Genomic DNA, 21,335 nt, shown 5'->3' with positions numbered 1-21,335 from the left:
TTCTCTTTGTCAAAAAGAAAGACGGCAGTTTGAGACTATGTATCGATTAGCGAGAGCTAAATAAGGTAACATTGAAGAATAAGTATCCGTTACCTCGAATCGATGACCTGTTCGATCAACTACAAGGAGCGAGTACTTTTTCGAAGATTAATTTGATAACGGAATATCATCAACTGAAGATACGATAGGAAAATATTCCGAAGACGGCGTTTCGTACCAATACTATTTTATTTTACAAATAACACTATTTCGAAAATAACACTAACACTATTTTATTTTACAAATGACTCTATTTGGAAAATAACACTAATACTATATTTAAAATAACACTAACACTATATCAAAATAATAATAACACTTGGCATTCGAATAAAATAGTCTAGCTGGATCGGATCCAAATCAAAATTTGGGTCAAGTACGACCCTGGTACACCGACCCTGGCGTAAGCAAATTTTTGTTTAATTGAAATCGTTGATAAACAAATTATCTATGTAAAAGTTAAAACTCGATTTCTCTTTTTATTAATTTACAATCTCATACATATTCACACATTAAGTGGCAAACAACATCAATTTAAGGCTACCAATCCTCCCCACGAAGCTGGCGGAGAACTCTGCCGTGCGGAGAGTTGGGATCCCCTCTCATCGCATTCATCCGGAATATCTCCACCGCCCGCCGCAGCGAATCCTCTGCCGTGTCCAGCTGCTCCGGCCTCCACCCCCCGACAGTCTCGCTCTGCGCCGTCCCATCCGTCGCTTGGCTCACTGGCTTCCTCGTATCACATACCTCAATCTCCGACAGCGGAGACGCCTTGTGGTGCTCGAAATACTCCTTGTTGTCTCTCTCCTGCTCTTCCCCCTGCGCTCTCCGGTCGACTTCATCCTCCTTTGCCGGCCACGGGCTGCTGCCGATCCCCGCGCAGCTCCGTCGTTTCTGCTGGCCGATTGGATCGGTCCTCGGCCCCACGCCGCTGGACTCTAGCTTTGCCGCCGTTTCAGTTGGGGATTTCGGAGGAGAGTACGTTTCGTTGTCTTTGCTTGTCGGCTCGTGCTTCGGCGGCCGCCGCCGCTTCTCGTCTTGCATCGCATCGGTGGGATACACATCCTAAACAGTAAACACACGGGAGGGAAGTAAACAACAGTCAGTTAGAAATTTGATAGATTTGACATCTTCCAATTAGTTGAATCATTTAGCTATTCAAAAGTAAATTTAATCTCTCACTGAAATAAATATTCCGCCTCAAAAACTATTTTTCGATGATATCTAAAGTAAATAAAGAACGATCAAAACACCTATTTTCATTTCCTCGAAAATAAAACACCTATTTTCATACTACCATAAAAAAAAAAAAAAATAGTCCTCGGGATTAAGAGAGAGAGAGAGAGAGAGAGAGAAAAACTCCATTCATACCATCAAAATACACCTCTATTATTACGATATTAAGAAAATATATTTGATATTTTATGCAAAAATATAATATTTATATATATAATTATTCTATATTACTTCTATTTATAAGATAGCATATTATCAACATTCCGTGAAAGAAATTATTAATAACAATTTAAATTATAAAAAAAAAGACTATAATGTGGACATTCCTGGATAAAATCAGATTAATTAAACCATCAAATTATTATACACAAAATTTTAACGCAATTAAAATTCAAAAAATGACTATAATATGGGGCATTTAAAAAAAATAAACGACTCAATTAGTAAGAATGGAAAAGGTTCAAAAAAACTATTTATAATTAAAAATATTATTTCGTTCTTAATTCACGAATAAGTGAAATTGTTGTTGTGAATTAGAAATAACATAAGATCTAATTATAAGTATGAAGCTTTAGTAATGAATAATTATAATAATAAGAATTGAAGTTTAAAATAATAATTATATTTTATATTTTAGTGACATTTTTTTACTTTAGAGTAGTAAATCAATTTTATTAGTTTACTCATAAGTTAACAAAAAGTAGATTAATGAAGAAAACACATAGATTTATAGATTTTACAGTTTGAAGTTTAATTCATGTTTACTTGGCTCCAGAAAAATTAGTATTAAGATACGTACTTCTTCGTCGACGGCGTGCTCAGCTGGATCAGCAGTTCTGCCGGAAGTGGAGGCGCAGCTGCGTATCCTCCTCGCCGGAAACAGAGCGTGGTTGAATTTGGCGGCGGTGACGGCAAATCTGGATTGCATTTTCCCCCTGTGCGATCTCACTAACGCTACCTGCTTCGAATATTGTCTTAAGCTTGAGTCAAATAGCCACGTAGCGTAATTTATAAGCGCTGGCTGCATCTCCTGATGACACGTGTCGTTTACTTGAACGTGGCAGAAATTTCTAGCGGTTGTCGGAGTCCAGATTCTTCCCGTCGATTCAGCAATGGGTTTCTTTTTATTTATTTTTATTTTAATTTTTAATATCCATATTTTCATTTTACTTCATCTCATATTTTAATATTTATTTTATTTTTAATAAAAAATAAGTGAGATTCTTATTTCATTTTAATTATTTTAATACTATCATAAAAATGAAACTATTATTTCATTCATAATATATTTAATCACTTTATTAAAATTTATATCATTCTTAAATAAAATTTACTATCATTCTGAAAAAAAATAAAAACTTGAACGAAAGGAGTATTTTCCAAACGCATTCGATTTATCGATCGGGAAGCAACATAACTTTCGCCATTTTTCTTCTAACGAAATATTTTCTCTTTCTTTCGATCAACTGTTTGAGACACTTTAATTTGTTAGAATAGACTTTAATTGATTGGAGTACTACTTTAGTGGAAGTTAAATTGTAATAAAAGGTTGACTCAACAATTTTTGATGGAACACAAACATATACTCTGTCCGTCCATAAAAAATAGTATTATAAGGAGACGATACGAATTTTAACGAAAATGATTAAGTTTACTGCGAGTGGAGAAAAAATCTCACATAAAAAATAATACTCCTTCCGTCCACCAAAGATATGCCACAATTTCCTTTTTCGTTCGTCCACAAAAAATATGCCACATCCATTTTTAGTAGTAGGATCCACACCATTCCACTCACATTTAAAGTGGTACCCTTACTCCACTACTAACTTTACTCACATTTTATTAAAACTCGTGCCGAAAGTAAAGTGGCGTATCTTTGGTAGACGGAGGGAGTATTAAAAATGATAATTAATTATAGGGTTAAAAAGCAAAAACAACCTCAAGGTTGACCCGTATTTTTGCAATAACATCCCCAACGAATCGTAAGTGGCATGGAACACCTTATCGTAATATTTTTTAAAATTTTCCGTCCAACTATCTAACAGCCATTACCCTTTCCGTTAACACCATTTTCGGTCAACCTTGAGGTTGTTTTTGCCGCTAATTTTTGCGGACGAAAACCTAACGCCTCCTTGCGCCGCCTGCGCCGTCGACGATGGCTTACGACGGTACCCCTCTTATCGGTCTGTCTAGTAGTGGGGATTAAATCTCCCCATGGTATCGAATAATTTTTCTTCACCTTCTTCGCGCGAGTGGCTGGATCGTTCTTCAGGCGAGAAGGCTGCGGCCCTTCAGGAGTTGCAACATAACTATAATCATTCGGCCCCTGGCTTGGACGAGGTTGCAGGGTTGGATGCTGGTTCGGCGCCTGCACATGTCTCGGCGGAGGGAGTTGCTCCGGTTTCGGGAGGTCTCAATCTCCCTACTGCTCCTGCGAGTTCTGCTTTGATGGCAGCGGGACCGGCGACTTTGTTGGCTGGTTCTACGATGGCTTCTCACACGGCAGACAGGGTTGTTCCCCTTCTTCCTGTTACTGAGAATACTTCTGCAGATGGAAAAAATCCAGCTGGCGCGCAGTCGATTGCCGTCGCTGCTGTTTCTTATGCAGCGGCTGTCAAACCGTTGGGGGTGAAGAAGCCCAATGTTCATGTTCACTGGTTACGGGCGTTGAATTCAACTAGAGAGGGTGATGTGGTTACACTCTCTCTCCTCCCTTTTTCTTTGATTCTCTGGCAGATCGGAGACAACGGTAGGTCTATCGCTGCCGCTACGTTGCCGGCGACAAGCCACCGTAGCTGGCGTCATCTTGACATTGTTACTCACAGAGAGAGAGAGAGATATCAGGAGAGGTGAGAGAGAGACCTGATAACACTCATGTTTCCTTTGTTTTTAGTATTCATATGATGTCAATTTTATAGGAAATTGAGTGTTGGATGATTGTTTTGTGCTTAATTTGCTTTATCTTTTGAAACATGATTCCTACTCGAACTTTGAAGGAAATTTCAGGTTTATTGAGTTCGAATTTGGAAAACTGTGCTGAAATACAAGTTGTAGATCGTCTCGATAGGAGTTGGTGAGCGCAAACGGATTGCAAATCCAAGTTCGGAAGAGGAAGATATGGCCAAAACAAGAAAGTCGCGCGCAACAGTCAGAATCCGGCGGTCAAACACCGTTGACCACCGCCCGAAGAAGGATTTCCGGCGACCTGACCGGCGATCGCCGCCTGGGTCGCCGGACCTTCTGGAACGTTGGAAAAGACGCGGCGATCGCCGCGTTAGGAAGGATTTTTGTGCTTGGGCCGGCGACCGCCGGATGGGTCGCCGGGCAGGTCGCCGGCTACCCGGATTTTTCAGTTTTGCGCGTTTTTGGAGTTCTTCTGGGTTTCAAACTCTGTATTTTACCCTGGTACTATAAATAGGTCTTCTTATGACCTATTTTGGGTTCCTTTTTCAGTTCCCAACTTTTATTTTTCAATTTCATAGCTTTAGAATTTATTTCTTTCCAGTTTTTACTGCTTGGATTGGATTTCCACAAGATTGAAGATTCAAGTCGCTATAATAGTTTTCATTCAGTTTTTATTTAATTTAGTTTTTACAATTGCGTTCAATTTAATTATGTTTATGCTTTCTTTTATTATGTCTGGCTAGTTTCGTTTAGCTGATTCTAGGGTTTGTAAATAGTTGATTGAATTTATGTGATTTATTTGTTAATACTTTTGTGCCTTCCAGTTTATGATTCATAATTCCTGGTGCTTAATTTCTTGTGAATTATCTGATCAATAGTTTGCATGTTTAGCTATTCGGTTTGAGACCTAGCGGAGATAACTGTTTAGCGGATTCAGGAATGTATGATATGATTTTAACCTTGAGACCTAGCGGAGATAGGTGGATCATAGGGAGCTATTCTTAGGAGCTATTGGGAGTTAGTAGATTTTCTTGAGACCTAACGGAGATAGATAATTTACTAATCTACGATCGTTGCTGCTCTAGCGAGAGTAATTGATTAATTAAGTGATCTCTCATCATAACTGGATTAAACTGGTACATAGGATTAATAGATTTATTATGTGGATTTAGTTAATGAATTTACTACCCTAGGATCAGTTGTCTTTATTATTTGATTTTTACTACGATCTTTTAATTATTGCTATTTGAGTTTTAGTTTAAGTTTATTAAATCTCCTTCATAATCGTTTCACTTGCATACTGTGAGAGTCTGTTTAGGAAGTAGATAGAGTGATTTCGTTTTACAGTCTCTGTGGATACGATACTCTGCTTGCTGTTTTCGTACTACAATTACACTGTTTAGTTGCAGTTATTGTTGCTATAAAAATAGTGATCAACTTTTTGGCGCCGTTGCCGGGGACTGTTTAGATTTTGCTTTAATATTTCCAATAGGACTTTATAGTACTGCAAGTTTTTTTTTTTTGTCTTTTCTGATCTTTTTGCTGTTTCTGTAGGTTGCATATGAACACACGATGTCACGGAAATCCTCTCTTTGAGTTTGACCCTGAAATCAATAAAACCTTGCGCAACCTAAAGAAGCAGAATGATCAAGTTGAGACAGAAACGATGGCTACTCCAGAGCAAATCCAAATTCGAGCTTTGCAAGAGCAGTTGAGAAGCTGCTTGATGCACAGGAGACAAGAGAGGCTCAGAAACAACCAGCCATCAATGAAGCGTTCATACCACAGTATGTGTACCAGGAGCCCCCACGAGTGAACGTTAACAACTTTGAGCTGAAAACGGGTTTGATCACGATGGTCCAACAGAGCCAATATGGTGGACAAGCGATTGAAGACCCTAATGCGCACCTGGCGCATTTCCTGGAGCTGTGTAGCACGGTGAAGATGAATGGTGTCCCTGATGACATTATCCGTCTTCGTCTTTTTCCCTTCTCACTGCGGGATAAGGCGAAGTCGTGGTATCATACGCTGCAGCTGGGAGAGAATATCGTGTGGGAGGATTTGGCTCATGCATTCCTACGCAAGTTTCATCCGCCTGGCCTTACGTTGAAGTTGAAGATGGACATCGTACAGTTTCAACAGTACGATGGAGAAAAGCTAGCGGAGACTTGGGAGCGGTATCAGGAGAAGCTCAAAAAGTGCCCAAGCCATGGATTTGATGAAGGCACGCTCGTGATCATGTTCTACAATGCCTGCGGGGAGCGTACAAGGATGCACATGGATACAGCTGCAGGTGGCTCTCTATTGCAGAAAAGCAGTTCTGAAGCATGGAGCATTATTGATAGCATGGCTTCTACAAGCTACCAATGGCCATCTGAGCGAGTACAATTGAAGAAGGTTGCAGCTGCGTCAAGTTCTGATCCTATGGCAGCAATGGTTACTCAACAGGCAGCGATGGCTACACAGCTGGCAGAGCTGACTACAAAAATTGGTGAGTTGAATGTTGGACGTCATGAGCAAGCTGTGATAGACCCGTCAAGCATGGAAGATGTCAATTTTGTGAATGGCAGAAATTATGGGAATTTCCAGCAAGGACAACCAGGAATGTATGGTAGAAATCAACAATTTCAACAGGGTCAGCAGCAGTTCCAGCCAGGAGCACGCCCGCATCCTAACCTTTCTTACGGCAATCCGAACAATGCTTTGCAGCCTCCACCTAGATTTTCTGTGTCTAGCGGAGGAGTTATCAATGAGCCAAAGAAAGATTCGATGGAAGACATGATGAAGCAGGTGTTGGGAAAGATAGGTGGTTTGGAAACGAATGTAGGTGCGTGGAAGACCAACATGGAGACCCAAGTGAGTCAAATATGAAATCATGTTTCATCACTGTCTAAACAAGTGCAGATGTTGGAGACTCAAGTTGGTCAGATGGCCAACCAAGCAGCTGCGCAGCACACACCAGGAAAGTTTCCTAGCAACACTCAGTTCAATCCGAAGAGCCAACATCAACAGCCTCAGCAAAATCAGCAATGTCATTCCATACGGGTGGTTGATAATTCAGTTGAGGATGAAGAGCAGCGGGACGGCAAGAATGGAAAGGAAAAAATGTAGAGATTATGGAGGAGGATGACCTGGAGACGATTATATGCGATTCACCGCCTACTTCTAAGGTATTGTCGAATACCTCTGCTGTTAAGAAGCCTATTCCTACTCCTACGTTTCCCAGGCCAGAGTACAAGCCTGTAGCACCCTTCCCGAATAGCCTGGCAAAGCCGAAGATGGATGAGAAGTTTTTGGAGACATTTAAGAAGTTGGTTGTGAATATTCCTTCCGTGGAGATCTTGAGAAACAAGCCAAATGAGGTGCAAATTGTGAAGGCTGTGATGGAAAAGAAGAGAGCATTCAATGAATTTGAGGAGGTGCTCGCAGTGAAGGAGTATCAGTTGGCTCCAAAGAGAGAAGATCCAGGCAGCTTCAATATTCTTGTGAAGATTGGAAAGTCACTGTTTGAGGAAGTGATGTGTGACACCGGAGCAAGCATAAATGTCATGCCTCTCAAAGTGTATAGGAAATTGCAACTGGGGGATTTGAAGCCAACTAACAAGACAATTCAGCTTATTGATAAGTCTTGCTCTAAACCTCTAGGAGTAGCGGAAGATGTGCTTGTGAAAGTGAGTGATTTTTTCTTCCCAGTCGACTTTGTAGTGTTGGATATTCCAGAGGATCCAAAGATGCCTTTGTTGTAGGAAGACCTTTCCTTGCCACATGTGGAGCAAAGCTAGATATGCAAAGGGGGACGATGACATTGGGAGCCTATGGGGAAACTGTGATTTTCAAGAAACCTCCACCAAAGGAAGTTCCCCAGAATGAAGTGATTAATTTGGCTGACAGTTTTCTAGCAAATTCGGAGGATGAAGAGGTTGAGAAGAATGAGCTGCCCAAGTATGAAGCCAAGAAAAAAACTCCAAAACCAAAAGAAGTTCTAACTTTTGAGATGTGTTTGTTTTTGGAGCATGATGGGGGGTCTTTGAAAACCCATACCCCCAAGAAGAAGAAAGTGAAATTTCGAATTTTTCAGAACAAGAATGAGAAGGGGGCAATGCTTGTGGAGGATGTTCGAGCCAAGAGAAGTGTTTTGGTGGAGATGGCACCCAAGAGTAGAAAAGCTTTCCAATGGTTAGAGTGCTGTTTCCGACCTCCATGAGTTTTTGAGGTATCGTCGAGCTCTAGACGTTAAATTAAGCACTTGTTGGGAGGTAACCCAACCGTTTTTGTTTTGTTTTTCTTTCTTTTAGTTTCGTTTTGTTTCTTTTTGTTTTGTTGTTTTGTTTGGGGTTTTAGTGCAGCGTTGAGCTTGGAAGATGCGGGAACTTGCGCTTTGTTCATACCACCACCATGGAGCATGTTTTTCTGTGAGTAGTGACACATATATCATCATCCCTCCAAACTTATTTTCGAACTTATGTTCTGTAATAAGTTTGGGGGAGGGGGGTGAGAGTAGATATGTGTATCACTTTTATCTTTTTGTTAGCTTTATTGTTTTAGTATTCATATGTTTTATCCTGCTTGGTTGGTGGTGTGTGATTGTTTTTGAGATGATTATTACTCCATTAGATTTCTGGTAAGATGTCAATGATGATTTCTGCGGAAAAAAATTTGGAGTTTGATTTTCTTTGATGATTTAAGTATAATTGGAACTAATTTGCATAATTCTAGAGTGATTTTGACCTTGACTTTTGGACGTTGAATAAACCTGTGAGATTTTGATCCATAACTATTTTTCATACGCAGTTTATTCTTTGTTGTGAGTTTTGTCATGCATGTGGTGATCTTCTAGAACTTGCCATGGTTTCTGTGTCGAGGTTGCTGTTGTGCCCAGGATTATGAGATGATTTTAGGCCATCTTTTGTTAGCCACAATTTTTCCCAAACACTATCCTTGAAAGATTTATCCTTTGTTATCCACTTTGAGCCTATTTAGCTTTTATTTTTTTAGCTGGATGATAGGGGGTGATGAAGTATATGGGAATCTTTGTGTGGTGAATATTCATAGTGGGTTGTGAAAAAAGAAGGGATGATTTTGTGTTACTATTTACTCTTATGAGCTCTAGAAAAGTTGTGGAAAGAAAAGAAAAGAAAAAAAAAGTTGTTCAAAAAAAAAAAAAATAATAAAAGAAGAAAAAAAAAGAGAAGAGAAAAAGTGTGAAGTCGAGTGTTTATTGAGATATTTGTTAAGAAAATCGACATTGTGTGTTGGAAATAAATGGAGAGCATAAAAGAGTGTTTAGTTCTGTTTTGTGATGATTAAATCCCTTGAGTTGTGTTGATTATGGTGATATAGTTGGGTGGAAGATGGAATTTATTCCATGCTTGATTAGTGAAGCTATAAGGTTGGTGTTCTTGATCTATTTGAGTCACTTCGCCTATATTTCCCTACCTTAACCAATGTCCCTACATTATAACCTGAAAATAAAGACCTATTTGATCTTAGTTCTGGCACACTTTTAGCGATGGAGATTGTAGACGATTGGCAAGCCTATGGTAAGAGATCTGCATTGCATTGAATTCGATGAGAGCATACACGTCCTATATATATTCCATCAAATTGAGAGTTGAGTAATACACATACCTTGTGAGATTCAATTGTTTGGAATGTCAAGGTTGATTTTGCTATAGGTTGTGTTTATTGGTGAATTTTGTGCTTGATTATTGAAGATTTGAGAATTCCATTATACTTTATTTTTCGGAGGCATCGATGAGCTAGATTTCTTACCCATTCGTGTTATTGATTGTGTTCTTCTCATTATTCGAGGACGAACAATGGCTTAAGTTTGGGGGAGTTGATAACACTCATGTTTCCTTTGTTTTTAGTATTCATATGATGTCAATTTTATAGGAAATTGAGTGTTGGATGATTGTTTTGTGCTTAATTTGCTTTATCTTTTGAAACATGATTCTTACTCGAACTTTGAAGGAAATTTCAGGTTTATTGAGTTCGAATTTGGAAAACTGTGCTGAAATACAAGTTGTAGATCATCTCGATAGGAGTTCGTGAGTGCAAACGGATCGCAAATCCAAGTTCGGACGAGGAAGATATGGCCAAAACAACAAAGTCGCGCGCAGCAGTCAGAATCCGGCGGTCAAACACCGTTGACCACCGCCCGAAGAAGGATTTCCGGCGACCTGACCGGCGATCGCCTCCTGGGTCGCCGGACCTTCTGGAACGTTGGAAAAGACGCGGCGATCGCCGCGTTAGGAAGGATTTTTGTGCTTGGGCCGGCGACCGCCGGATGGATCGTCGGGCAGGTCGCCGGCTACCCGGATTTTTCAGTTTTGCGCGTTTTTGGAGTTCTTCTGGGTTTCAAACTCTGTATTTTACCCTGGTACTATGAATAGGTCTTCTTATGACCTATTTTGGGTTCCTTTTTCAGTTCCCAACTTTTATTTTTCAATTTCATAGCTTTAGAATTTATTTCTTTCCAGTTTTTTTACTGCTTGGATTGGATTTCCACAAGATTGAAGATTCAAGTCGCTACAATAGTTTTCATTCAGTTTTTATTTAGTTTAGTTTTTACAATTGCGTTCAATTTAATTATGTTTATGCTTTATTTTATTATGTCTGGCTAGTTTCGTTTAGCTGATTCTAGGGTTTGTAAATAGTTGATTGAATTTATGTGATTTATTTGTTAATACTTTTGTGTCTTCCAGTTTATGATTCATAATTCCTGGTGCTTAATTTCTTATGAATTATCTGATCAATAGTTTGCATGTTTAGCTATTCGGTTTGAGACCTAGCGGAGATAACTGTTTAGCGGATTCAGGAATGTATGATATGATTTTAACCTTGAGACCTAGCGGAGATAGGTGGATCATAGGGAGCTATTCTTAGGAGCTATTGGGAGTTAGTAGATTTTCTTGAGACCTAACGGAGATAGATAATTTACTAATCTACGATCGTTGCTGCTGTAGCGAGAGTAATTGATTAATTAAGTGATCTCTCATCATAACTGGATTAAACTGGTACATAGGATTAATAGATTTATTATGTGGATTTAGTTAATGAATTTACTACCCTAGGATCAGTTGTCTTTATTATTTGATTTTTACTACGATCTTTTAATTATTGCTATTTGAGTTTTAGTTTAAGTTTATTAAATCTCCTTCATAATCGTTTCACTTGCATACTGTGAGAGTCTGTTTAGGAAGTAGATAGAGTGATTTCGTTTTACAGTCTCTGTGGATACGATACTCTGCTTGCTGTTTTCGTACTACAATTACACTGTTTAGTTGCAGTTATTGTTGCTATAAAAATAGTGATCAAGACCAGAGAAGAGATGTGAGGGAGAGGAGAAAGAGAGTCGACGCCCCATCGGACGACGGCAAAAACAACCTCAAGGTTGACCGAAAATGGTGTTAACGAAAAGGGTAACGACTGTTAGATAGTTGGACGGAAAATTTTAAAAAATATTACGATAAGGTGTTCCATGCCACTTACGATTCGTTGGGGATGTTTGTAATACCCCGTTTACTCGAGCTAAGTTTAGATTAATTTTGAACTTAGATTTAAGATGATTCACGCCGGATAAAGAAAATGAATTCATTTAATTCCAACAAAAATGAGTTACAAAAGTATTTGTAAATTTAGTTATTAAATTTATATGCATTGCATATTTATTTAATTTAGCATTCAAGCATTTTTCACGAGCTTTTAATTAGCCAACCCTGAAGCATTATTACAGTTTCGACAATTTTATCCTGAGGGATTTTATTTGTCCCATCAACACTCATACCCTACTCTCCTACCAGCCACCCTACAACTCTTACCATCATAGCCTTACCATCAACTTTTTCCCTTCTCTGCGAAGCCATACACTTTGGCAAGATATTTACTTCACCATTTTTCCTTTCACTCATTTTCCTCACTCTATCATAAGCAGAATTCAAGTGCAGCAACTCCAGGTTTTCCTACTGATCTCTCATCGGATTTATGTCCCCAATTTTCACATCGAACTTATGTTCTTAATTTTCACAGCATTCTCTTTTTCTTATTCAAGAATCTGCCCAAGATACCAGAACCACTAAAGGAAACTCAGACACATTTTTATTTCATCTACACTACACAGCAGCAAATCTAGTGAAAGGTTTATATTTCTAACTCATCCAGTTCATGCCAAATTCATAAATTCTTAACCGAGCAGAAAAGCACAAACACACATCCATCATCTCATCAAGATTTATGCATATATATTGTGTATATATTTACATTCAGAATGTGACTGTTGTTAAAAGAAGAAGAAAAATGGAGTCTTGAACTTGGATTGTGTTTGCTGTCGAGTCGAGAGTCGAGGGAGGCAGGGCACGGCGGCTGTGCCGCTGGTGCCCGACCACGGTTGGAGAGAAAGAGGTGGGCTGGTCTGGGCTGAGTTGCGTCAAGGTCAGGACGACGGCAGCCATGGGTTGCTGTCGCCGAGAGAAAGGCAGAGAGAGAGCCGAGAGGTGACCGACCGGGGGTGAGTTGCTGCGGGTGGCTCCTGCTGCTGCTCGTCGGCGGGAGTCTGAGAGGGAGGCTAAGCGCTGCGGCTCTGCCGTTGCTGCCTAGCCACGGTGAAGAATGGGAAAGGAGAGGGCGGCGGCGGCCTGGGGGTCGTCGGCCATCGGGAACAGGGGCTGGGGCGGTGGTTAGGTTTGCACAGAGGGAGAGGCCAGGGCGCGGCGGCCCTGCCGCTGTCGCTCGGCCACGGACGGAGGGAGAGATGGGAGTCGCGGTCGGCGGTAGCTTGCTGCTGCAGTCGCTGAAATTGGGCTAAGAGAGAGAGAGTTTCAAGGGAGATGGGAGGGGGCGGCGGCAGTCCACTTCTTCTGCTGTCGCCGGCCGATTTGAGTGGAGAAGAGAGGGGTGTACTGGGTCTGAGCGGAGGACGGTGGAGTGGCAGGTATTCGCTGCTACTCGCCGGAGTCGGGGAAGAAGGCGGCTTCCGCTGCTGGTCGTTGGCGGAAGAGCAGTCGAGAGAGTGAGAGACTGATGTGTCGTGTGTGTGCGTGACTGATGAGGGAGGGGAAAGAAAAGAAGGGTTTGGGTGTTGGGCTTTGGGATGGGCCGATTTTTCTTTTGTTTTAAAGTTCAGTTGGGCCAATGTTTTATTTAATTCCTTGGGCCCTTAATTTATTCATTTGGGCTATGCAACTTCTTCATTTAAATGGACTGCACTAATTTAATTAATTAGACTTCTTTAAGTTTGATTAATTATTTTAATTTGCATAATAATATTATATTATGGGGTTATTGCCAGAAAATACATATATTTTGTCAATTTTCTGGTTTATATCATGACCTTATAATTTGGCCAGAAAATACATCAATTTTCAATTTAATTGCAATTATAACATGACTTTATAGTCTGGCCAGAAAATACACCAAGTTTCAATTTATTCTCAATTATAACATGACCTTGTAATTAATTTAGTATAATAATACCAAGTTTAATACATTAAATATTTTTAATTTTCTTTTCATCTCACAATATACTATATATAAATACATATATATTTGATAAATATACATCTATATGTAAATAATATATAATATTATTTACTTTTTAACATAGTTTCTATTATATACGTACGTAATTTTTTTATTGGTCCTAATATTTTATAATTTCATAATTTAAATAAATAAATACTTATTATATATAATATATTAATAAAATATTAAAATCAAATATATATATATATATATATATATATATATATATATAACAAGATATTATATTGATGGCTTAAAAATACATATATATATATATATATATATATATATATATATATTATGAAATAATTAATCATCCAACTTAATTTTTATAAAAATTAATCAATCAATTAAAAATATTTTATACATAACAATTTAATATAAATACAATAAATATTAATACATCTATGATGAAAATAAATCTAAATAAGGTCATGTTATAATTGAGAATAAATTGAAACTTGGTGTATTTTCTGGCCAGATTATAAAGTCATGTTATAATTGCAATTAAATTGAAAATTGATGTATTTTCTGGCCAAATTATAAGGTCATGATATAAACCAGAAAATTGACAAAGTATATGTATTTTATGGCAATAAACCCTTATATTATTATTATGTGCATATTTTAAGTAATTACTTATTATATGCTAAGCATGACATGAAATTACATTTATTTTGCAATAAGAGTATTTATGATTTAATTGGTTTTAATTATAATTCCAATTATTAAAGAAAGATGAGTAAGAATATAGTTGGTGTTCTTAACTCAAGAGAAATGTTTTCAATTATTTATTCATTAAATTTTGAAAACCCGGCTAAGTGAATCATAGAATGTTAAGCACTTCACCACGACTTAAGATTAGATTCAAGGAGACATATTGGGAATAGATTTCTTGTAGGCTTTGAACGTCAGGAGGATTAGCACTGCTATTCCGATTCAGAGATAAGGTTAAACGACAGGCATTGCCTAATCAGGTGGGCTTATTTTCCAAATGTATGATTGAGCTAATGAGCTTAAATGTTTCGTGAAATATAAACTGTTTATCCAATAAATATTTTTGTGCACTCTGCTCTATTTAAGGCTCGCCACAACGAATCAATTGAGGTTCTCTTATAGCCTAACACGTTATTTGAGAATTGTGTACACCGTTAGCTGACTCGGTGGGTTGATTTCAATTCGGCACTAACTAAGAGGCGTTATAAGGATGCTTGCTGGATGTGTTCCGAAGCATAGAATGTAAGGGCCTGCCTGGGTAATGTCCCGAGGTCAAAAGTAAACTTGTCTGGGTTACGCCATCAGTTCAAGTAAATGGGAGAAACGGATCCGACAGTCGCTAGAGGTCCGGGATCACAGCAAGTAACAGAAATGAGTGTGACAATTGCGCGCAAAATTAAGTATATATATATATATATAAAATGAAATGTTTTAACATGCTTAGAAGTTCTTTCGCTTTAAAACCTTCTAAGTCATGTCAAGTATAATTGGATAAACTGTTCTTCAGGTTATGAAATGTTTTAAAGTTGCAGCCCACTAAGTACATTAGTACTTAGCCCAAAAATACTTTCAAATGTTTTTCAGGTTAACGGCAGGTGGTGACGGGGCAGAGCTGAGGCTAGAGTTCAACTCCTTATTTTGACTTCCGCTGTAGAACTAGCCAGTATCTGTCTTTTGATCCTTAACTTAAGACCTATTATGTTGTGACTCTAAACAATATCTTTTGTTGAGCCCAAACTATTGACTCTCAAGTATTTCGATCAGTGAATATTGGTTATCTGAAGCATGACACTAAACTTGTGATTCTGAAGTTGTTATGTTTGTTGATTGATTCGTATCACTTGAATACCTGTCTTTCTTCATCCAAAGGGGCTAAGCCCGATTATTATTATCCCTTTTATTCGGATTTCACAAGGATTCTCCCTTGTTCATTTAGATGATTAGTCGTACCCCAATTATAGTTATTGTTTCAAAGAATTGGGGTGTGACAGAATGGTATCAGAGCATAAGTTTTCTTTCATGTCTCTGATAACCAAAAGCTTCTAATGTTGAGTCTAGATTAGTACCTCTAGACTTCTAAGAAAGTTGTTGAACCTCAGCTCACCGTCACACTGCCGTAAGAAAAAGGTACGATTTAAAAGTTTCAAAGTTATTAAATGTTTTGAAGGTTTCCAATAAGTACGCGCTTTCAATGAATGATGCTATGTGAATTGCTTATCGCTTTCCATATGCTATAAGTTATGAATTGCTAATAGCTTTCATATTGTTATTTGGAGTCTTCGGCTCATATAACCAAGTTAATATCGTGTTAGGGACTATCCGAACCCTTAACGATAGTGTCGTGTTTGGGACTACCCGAACCCATAACGACTCAATGAATGTTATTTCGTGTTAGGGACTACCCGAGCCCTTAACGAATCAATGTACGAATGGTCGAGTTAGATTCCTTGAATCTTTCCGGCAAAAGCAAAGTTTTTAAGGAATGTGACATTTATTGTCCACGTGTTTAAAGGTTTCAAAAGAAGCGAATAAATGAAAGTTTATGTTATCGTTTTAGGTTCACTGCCTATACGATCAGAATGAAGGGTCCTCTTACAACTGTTTGAGTACCAGCCGAGGATACCTTGGGAATGTTAGTCGTGATAGCTCCGCTTGATCGATTTAAGTAAGGACTGGTAAGATAGAAACGTTTAACATAGACATGTTATAACGTAGAAGCAATGAGATGAGATTAAGGTTTCACTTAAGTACTCCACTAAGTTAAGATCAGTTTCCACATAGAGTTAGCCTTCACAGGGTTACACTATAGAAGCAATATACCTTGGGTATATCTATGTATGTATACAGGTATGCATGCATGCGGAATGAGTCTCACATTTGTGTTGATTTCGTTCGTTAATCAGAATGGAAGATGCACCGAGAGGACACGGTAGGGGACGAGGACGTGGTCGCGGACGCGGCAGGGGATTCATCCCTGAACAACCTATCCCTCAAGTAGCACCAGAGCGTACTGCTGAGGAAAAATTTCGTAAAGAAAAGCCTCCAACGTTTGATGGTCTGGGCGATCCTACGGACGCCGAGAAATGGGTCAGGGCAGTGGAGCGAATCTTCGGTTACATCCGTTGCGATGACGAAGACAAAGTGACTTGCGCGACTTACCAACTGGTAGATGAAGTCGACTTCTGGTGGGAATCGGTGAGGCGCACAATGACTGAAGAACAGTGGGAAAATTTCACTTGGGAAGATTTTAAGAATGAGTTATACGAGAAGTACATACCAGGCTGCTATAGACAGAAGAAACAGAACGAGTTCTGGAACTTGAAGCAGAGGGCTGGGACAGTGACTGAGTATGATAGGGCCTTTAACCAGCTGTCAAGATATGCTCCACTCTTAGTTGACACTGATGAGAAACGTGCCGAGAAATTCAGGAACGGACTGCGCCACGAGATATCAATCTCCCTAGCAAGCCAGGGAGGTCTCACTTATGCACAAACTTTGAACAAGGCTCTCACCATTGAGTCATTGCTACCAAGGGAGAAAGGAAAAACTCCAGGACAGTCGGGATTTGTACCACCTCAAGATGGTGGTAAAGGAAAAAGGAAATGGAACGAGAGAACGGGTGGAAACCCTAGAACTGGAAATGGAAATGGGAAGAAACCATGGGCTGCAAACCAAAATTAGAATCAGCCTCAGAACCAACAGCATCAGGCAATTGTTAAAACACCTTGCCCGAAGTGTCAGAAACTCCATCTGGGAGAATGCCTAAGAGGAGTGAACGTTTGTTTTAAATGCGGAGAAATTGGGCACTATGCTCCGGCATGCCCAACGAAGAGAGGAGGAACACCTCAACAGCAACAGAACCAGGGTCGTGGAGGACATTGGGGGCCGCCCCAAAATGCTAGGGCCTATGCCCTTAACCAAAACCAAGCAGCGGGAAACCAAGGAAACTTGGCAGGTATGATTAATGTTTTCGACGTGCCGATTATAGCTTTGTTTGATACTGGAGCGTCCCACTCTTTCATTTCACATGCTGTTTGTAAGAGATTAGAGCTGACTCTACAATCGGCTGAGACAACTTTAGAGGTTAGCACCCCTGGTGGTGGAAGATTGGCTGCTAAGGACATTATCTAGAACTTAGAGCTGAACATAGGTGCTGAAACGTTTAAGGCAGATTTGTACGTCATCTCTATGATAGAATTCGACATCATCTTAGGGATGGACTGGCTTACTCAAGTCGGTGCCACGATACTGTGTGGCGAGAGAAAGATCTCTTTCCAGTCCGCTGGAAGAGAGAAGGCAAGTTTTCATGGCATAAGAATGAGAGGAAGAGTACCCGTAATTTCAGCGATGAAGGCCACCAAAATGATGAGGAAGAAAGAATGTCAGGCTTTCCTAGTCAGTTTGACAGGAGAACGTGAAGCAGAGAAAACAATCGAAGAAGTTCCAGTGGTGCGAGATTTCAAAGATGTTTTTCCCGAAGAATTGCCCGGTATGCCACCGAACAGACAACTAGAATTCACGATTGATCTAGAACCCGGGGCAGCGCCAGTGTCGAAGGCACCCTACAGAATGGCTCCGTCGGAGTTACAAGAAGTGAAAGTGCAGCTACAAGAACTGTTGGATCTAGGTTTCATACAGCCTAGCGTATCACCGTGGGGAGCACCGGTCTTGTTCGTCAAGAAGAAAGATGGTTCACTAAGGATGTGTATCGACTATAGAGAATTGAACAAGCTCACGATAAAGAATAGTTATCCTCTTCCAAGGATAGACGACCTGTTTGATCAGTTGAAAGGAGCCGGTGTGTTTTCCAAGATTGATCTAAGATCTGGTTACCATCAACTCAAGATGAAAAGAGAAGACATCCCAAAGACAGCATTTCGAACGCGTTACGGACATTACGAGTTCACAGTGATGCCCTTTGGATTAACGAATGCCCCAGCCGTTTTCATGGACCTGATGAACAGAGTTTTCCATTAGTATCTCGATAGTTTTGTCTTAGTGTTTATTGCCGACATCCTCATATACTCTAAGACTGAAGAACAACACGAGGAGCACTTGCGCATCGTACTCGAAACCCTGCGTAATGAGAGACTGTTTTGCCAAATTCAGCAAATGCGAGTTTTGGTTGAGAGAAGTGATGTTTCTCGGTCACATAGTATCGATTGAAGGAATCAAAGTAGATCCCGCCAAGGTCGAAGCAGTTAAGGAATGGAAAGGCACCATCAAATGTCAATGAGATCAGAAGTTTTCTCGGTCTATCAGGTTATTACAGAAGATTCATCGAAGGATTCTCAAAATTGGCCAGGCCAATGACTTAGCTTTTGAGAAAAGAGACTAAATACGTTTGGTCTGAAGCGTGCGAACAAAGTTTTAAGGAGCTCAAGACTAGGCTGACTATTGCACCAGTGTTAGCAATACCAGAAGAGAATGAAGGATTCGTGGTGTACACTGATGCCTCGAAACTAGGATTGGGTTGCGTGTTGATGCAAAATTAGAAAGTGATAGCATACGCGTCTCGTCAATTGAAGCCCCATGAGCTGAACTACCCGACTCATGATTTAGAACTAGCAGCCGTCGTGCACGCGCTGAAAATTTGGAGACACTACCTCTATGGAGTTAAGTGTGAGATCTTTACAGATCATAAGAGTTTGAAGTACTTCTTCGAGCAAAAGGATTTAAACATGAGACAACGAAGATGGCTCGAATTGGTAAAGGATTACGATTGCACCATCAGTTACCATCCAGGAAAAGCGAATGTAGTAGCTGACACCCTGAGTCGAAAGACGAAGGCTAAGCTAGGGTATTTCCTCACCCAACAGAAGGAGCTGATTCGTGAGTTCGCCTCACTCAGTTTAGAGATTGTTCGTCCCGCAAATTCAGTATCGGATTGTGTAGCTGCGCTGACAGCTAAACCTGATTTGAGGGAAAGAATTGTGTAAGCACAAAGAGAGGATTGGTTCTTGGAGAAGATGCGTCTCGCTGCAAGAACGAATGAAATGAAAGGGTTCACTGAAGCAAAGGATAACGCACTTATGGTTGGTGAAAGATTGTGTGTGCCACACAAAGAATAATTAAAGAACGAGATTATGAGCGAGGCTCATGATACTCCTTACACTGCACATCCAGGCAGCACAAAGATGTACCAGGATTTGAAGAAAATTTTCTGGTGGAAAGGAATGAAAAGAGATGTAGCGTTGTTTGTAGAATGATGTCTCGTTGTCAACAAGTGAAGGCCGTGCATCAGAGGCCGTATGAAATGCTGCAACCACTACCTATCCCCGAGTGGAAGTGGGAGCACATCAACATGGACTTCGTCGTAAGCTTACCGAGGTCGGCACGTGGAAACACTGCTATTTGGGTCATAGTGGACCGATTATCAAAGTCAGCGCACTTTTTGCCAATTCAAATGACTTTTGGATTGGAGAAACTTGCAAAGTTATATGTCAAAGAGATAGTACGCCTCCACGGTGTACCTGTATCTATCACGTCAGATCGTGACACCAGATTTACATCGCGTTTCTGGAAAAGTTTACAAGAAGCAATGGGCACTCAGCTGAACTTCAGTACAACGTACCACCCTCAGACTGACGGACAGTCAGAAAGAATGATTCAGATCCTAGAAGATATGCTGCGAACGATTGTCGCAGACAAAGGTGGAAGTTGGGAGATTTTGTTACCTCTTGTAGAATTTGCTTATAACAACAGTTATCAAGCAACAATTGGAATGGCTCCATATGAGGCTTTGTATGGCCGAAAATGTCGTTCACCACTTTACTGGGATGAAGTGGGTGAAAGAAAGCTGTTAGGTCCTGAACTGGTCCAACAGATGGTTGAGAAGGTCGACCACATCAAGCAAAGAATCAAAGAAGCTCAAGATAGACAAAAGTCTTACGCCGATAAACGCCGATCGGAGTTAGAATTCAATGTTGGGGATCGAGTTTTCCTCAAAGTTTCTCCCTCAAAGGGAGTTATACGTTTCGGAAAGAGGGGCAAGTTACGACCCCGTTATATAGGACCTTTTGAGATCCTAGATAAGATAGGCCCTGTAGCCTATAGGTTGGCATTGCCGCCCAGTATTGGAGACGTGCACAATGTGTTTCATGTCTCTCAGTTAAGAAAGTATGTGTTTGATCCAAAGCATGTGATTAAGCACGATGAAGTGGTCCTAGCCCAGGACTTAAGTTATGAAGAGAAACCAGTCCAGATACTTGATCGCAAGGTTCAAGTTTTACGTAACAAGAACATCGTTCTCTTTAAAGTGAAGTGGAACCATCACGGGATGGAAGAGGCCACATGGGAACTTGAAGATTCAATAAAAGTCAAGTATCCCCAGCTAGATTATCAAGGTATGTAATTTCGGGGATGAAATTTTTTAAGGAGGGAGGGATGTAATACCCCGTTTCTCGAGCTAAGTTTAGATTAATTTTGAACTTAGATTTAAGATGATTCACGCCGGATAAAGAAAATGAATTTATTTAATTCCAACAAAAATGATTTACAAAAGTATTTGTAAATTTAGTTATTAAATTTATATGCATTGCATATTTATTTAATTTAGCATTCAAGCATTTTTCACGAGCTTTTAATTAGCCAACCCTGAAGCATTATTACAGTTTCGACAATTTTATCCTGAGGGA

The 21,335-nt window shown here is 39.8% G+C and overlaps 1 protein-coding gene across 1 annotated transcript; it reads right to left on the bottom strand.

The window, feature by feature from the left end:
* Positions 1–492: 492 nt before the first annotated feature.
* LOC131015815 (uncharacterized) lies at positions 493–2,252 on the bottom strand. Its single transcript, XM_057944240.1, has 2 exons — positions 2,075–2,252; positions 493–1,104 (listed from the first exon to the last, which is right to left on the bottom strand). The coding sequence occupies exons 1-2, from the start codon at positions 2,201–2,203 to the stop codon at positions 580–582; spliced, it is 654 nt and encodes a 217-aa protein (XP_057800223.1). The 5' UTR covers positions 2,204–2,252; the 3' UTR covers positions 493–579.
* Between the last annotated feature and the right edge of the window lie 19,083 nt (positions 2,253–21,335).

This window comes from Salvia miltiorrhiza, chromosome 1 (assembly GCF_028751815.1).
Source record: "Salvia miltiorrhiza cultivar Shanhuang (shh) chromosome 1, IMPLAD_Smil_shh, whole genome shotgun sequence".
In the NCBI taxonomy this organism is placed as follows: domain Eukaryota; kingdom Viridiplantae; phylum Streptophyta; class Magnoliopsida; order Lamiales; family Lamiaceae; genus Salvia; species Salvia miltiorrhiza.
The sequence above is the reverse complement of the archived record's forward strand: the minus strand, read 5'-3'. Positions and strand labels throughout refer to the sequence as shown.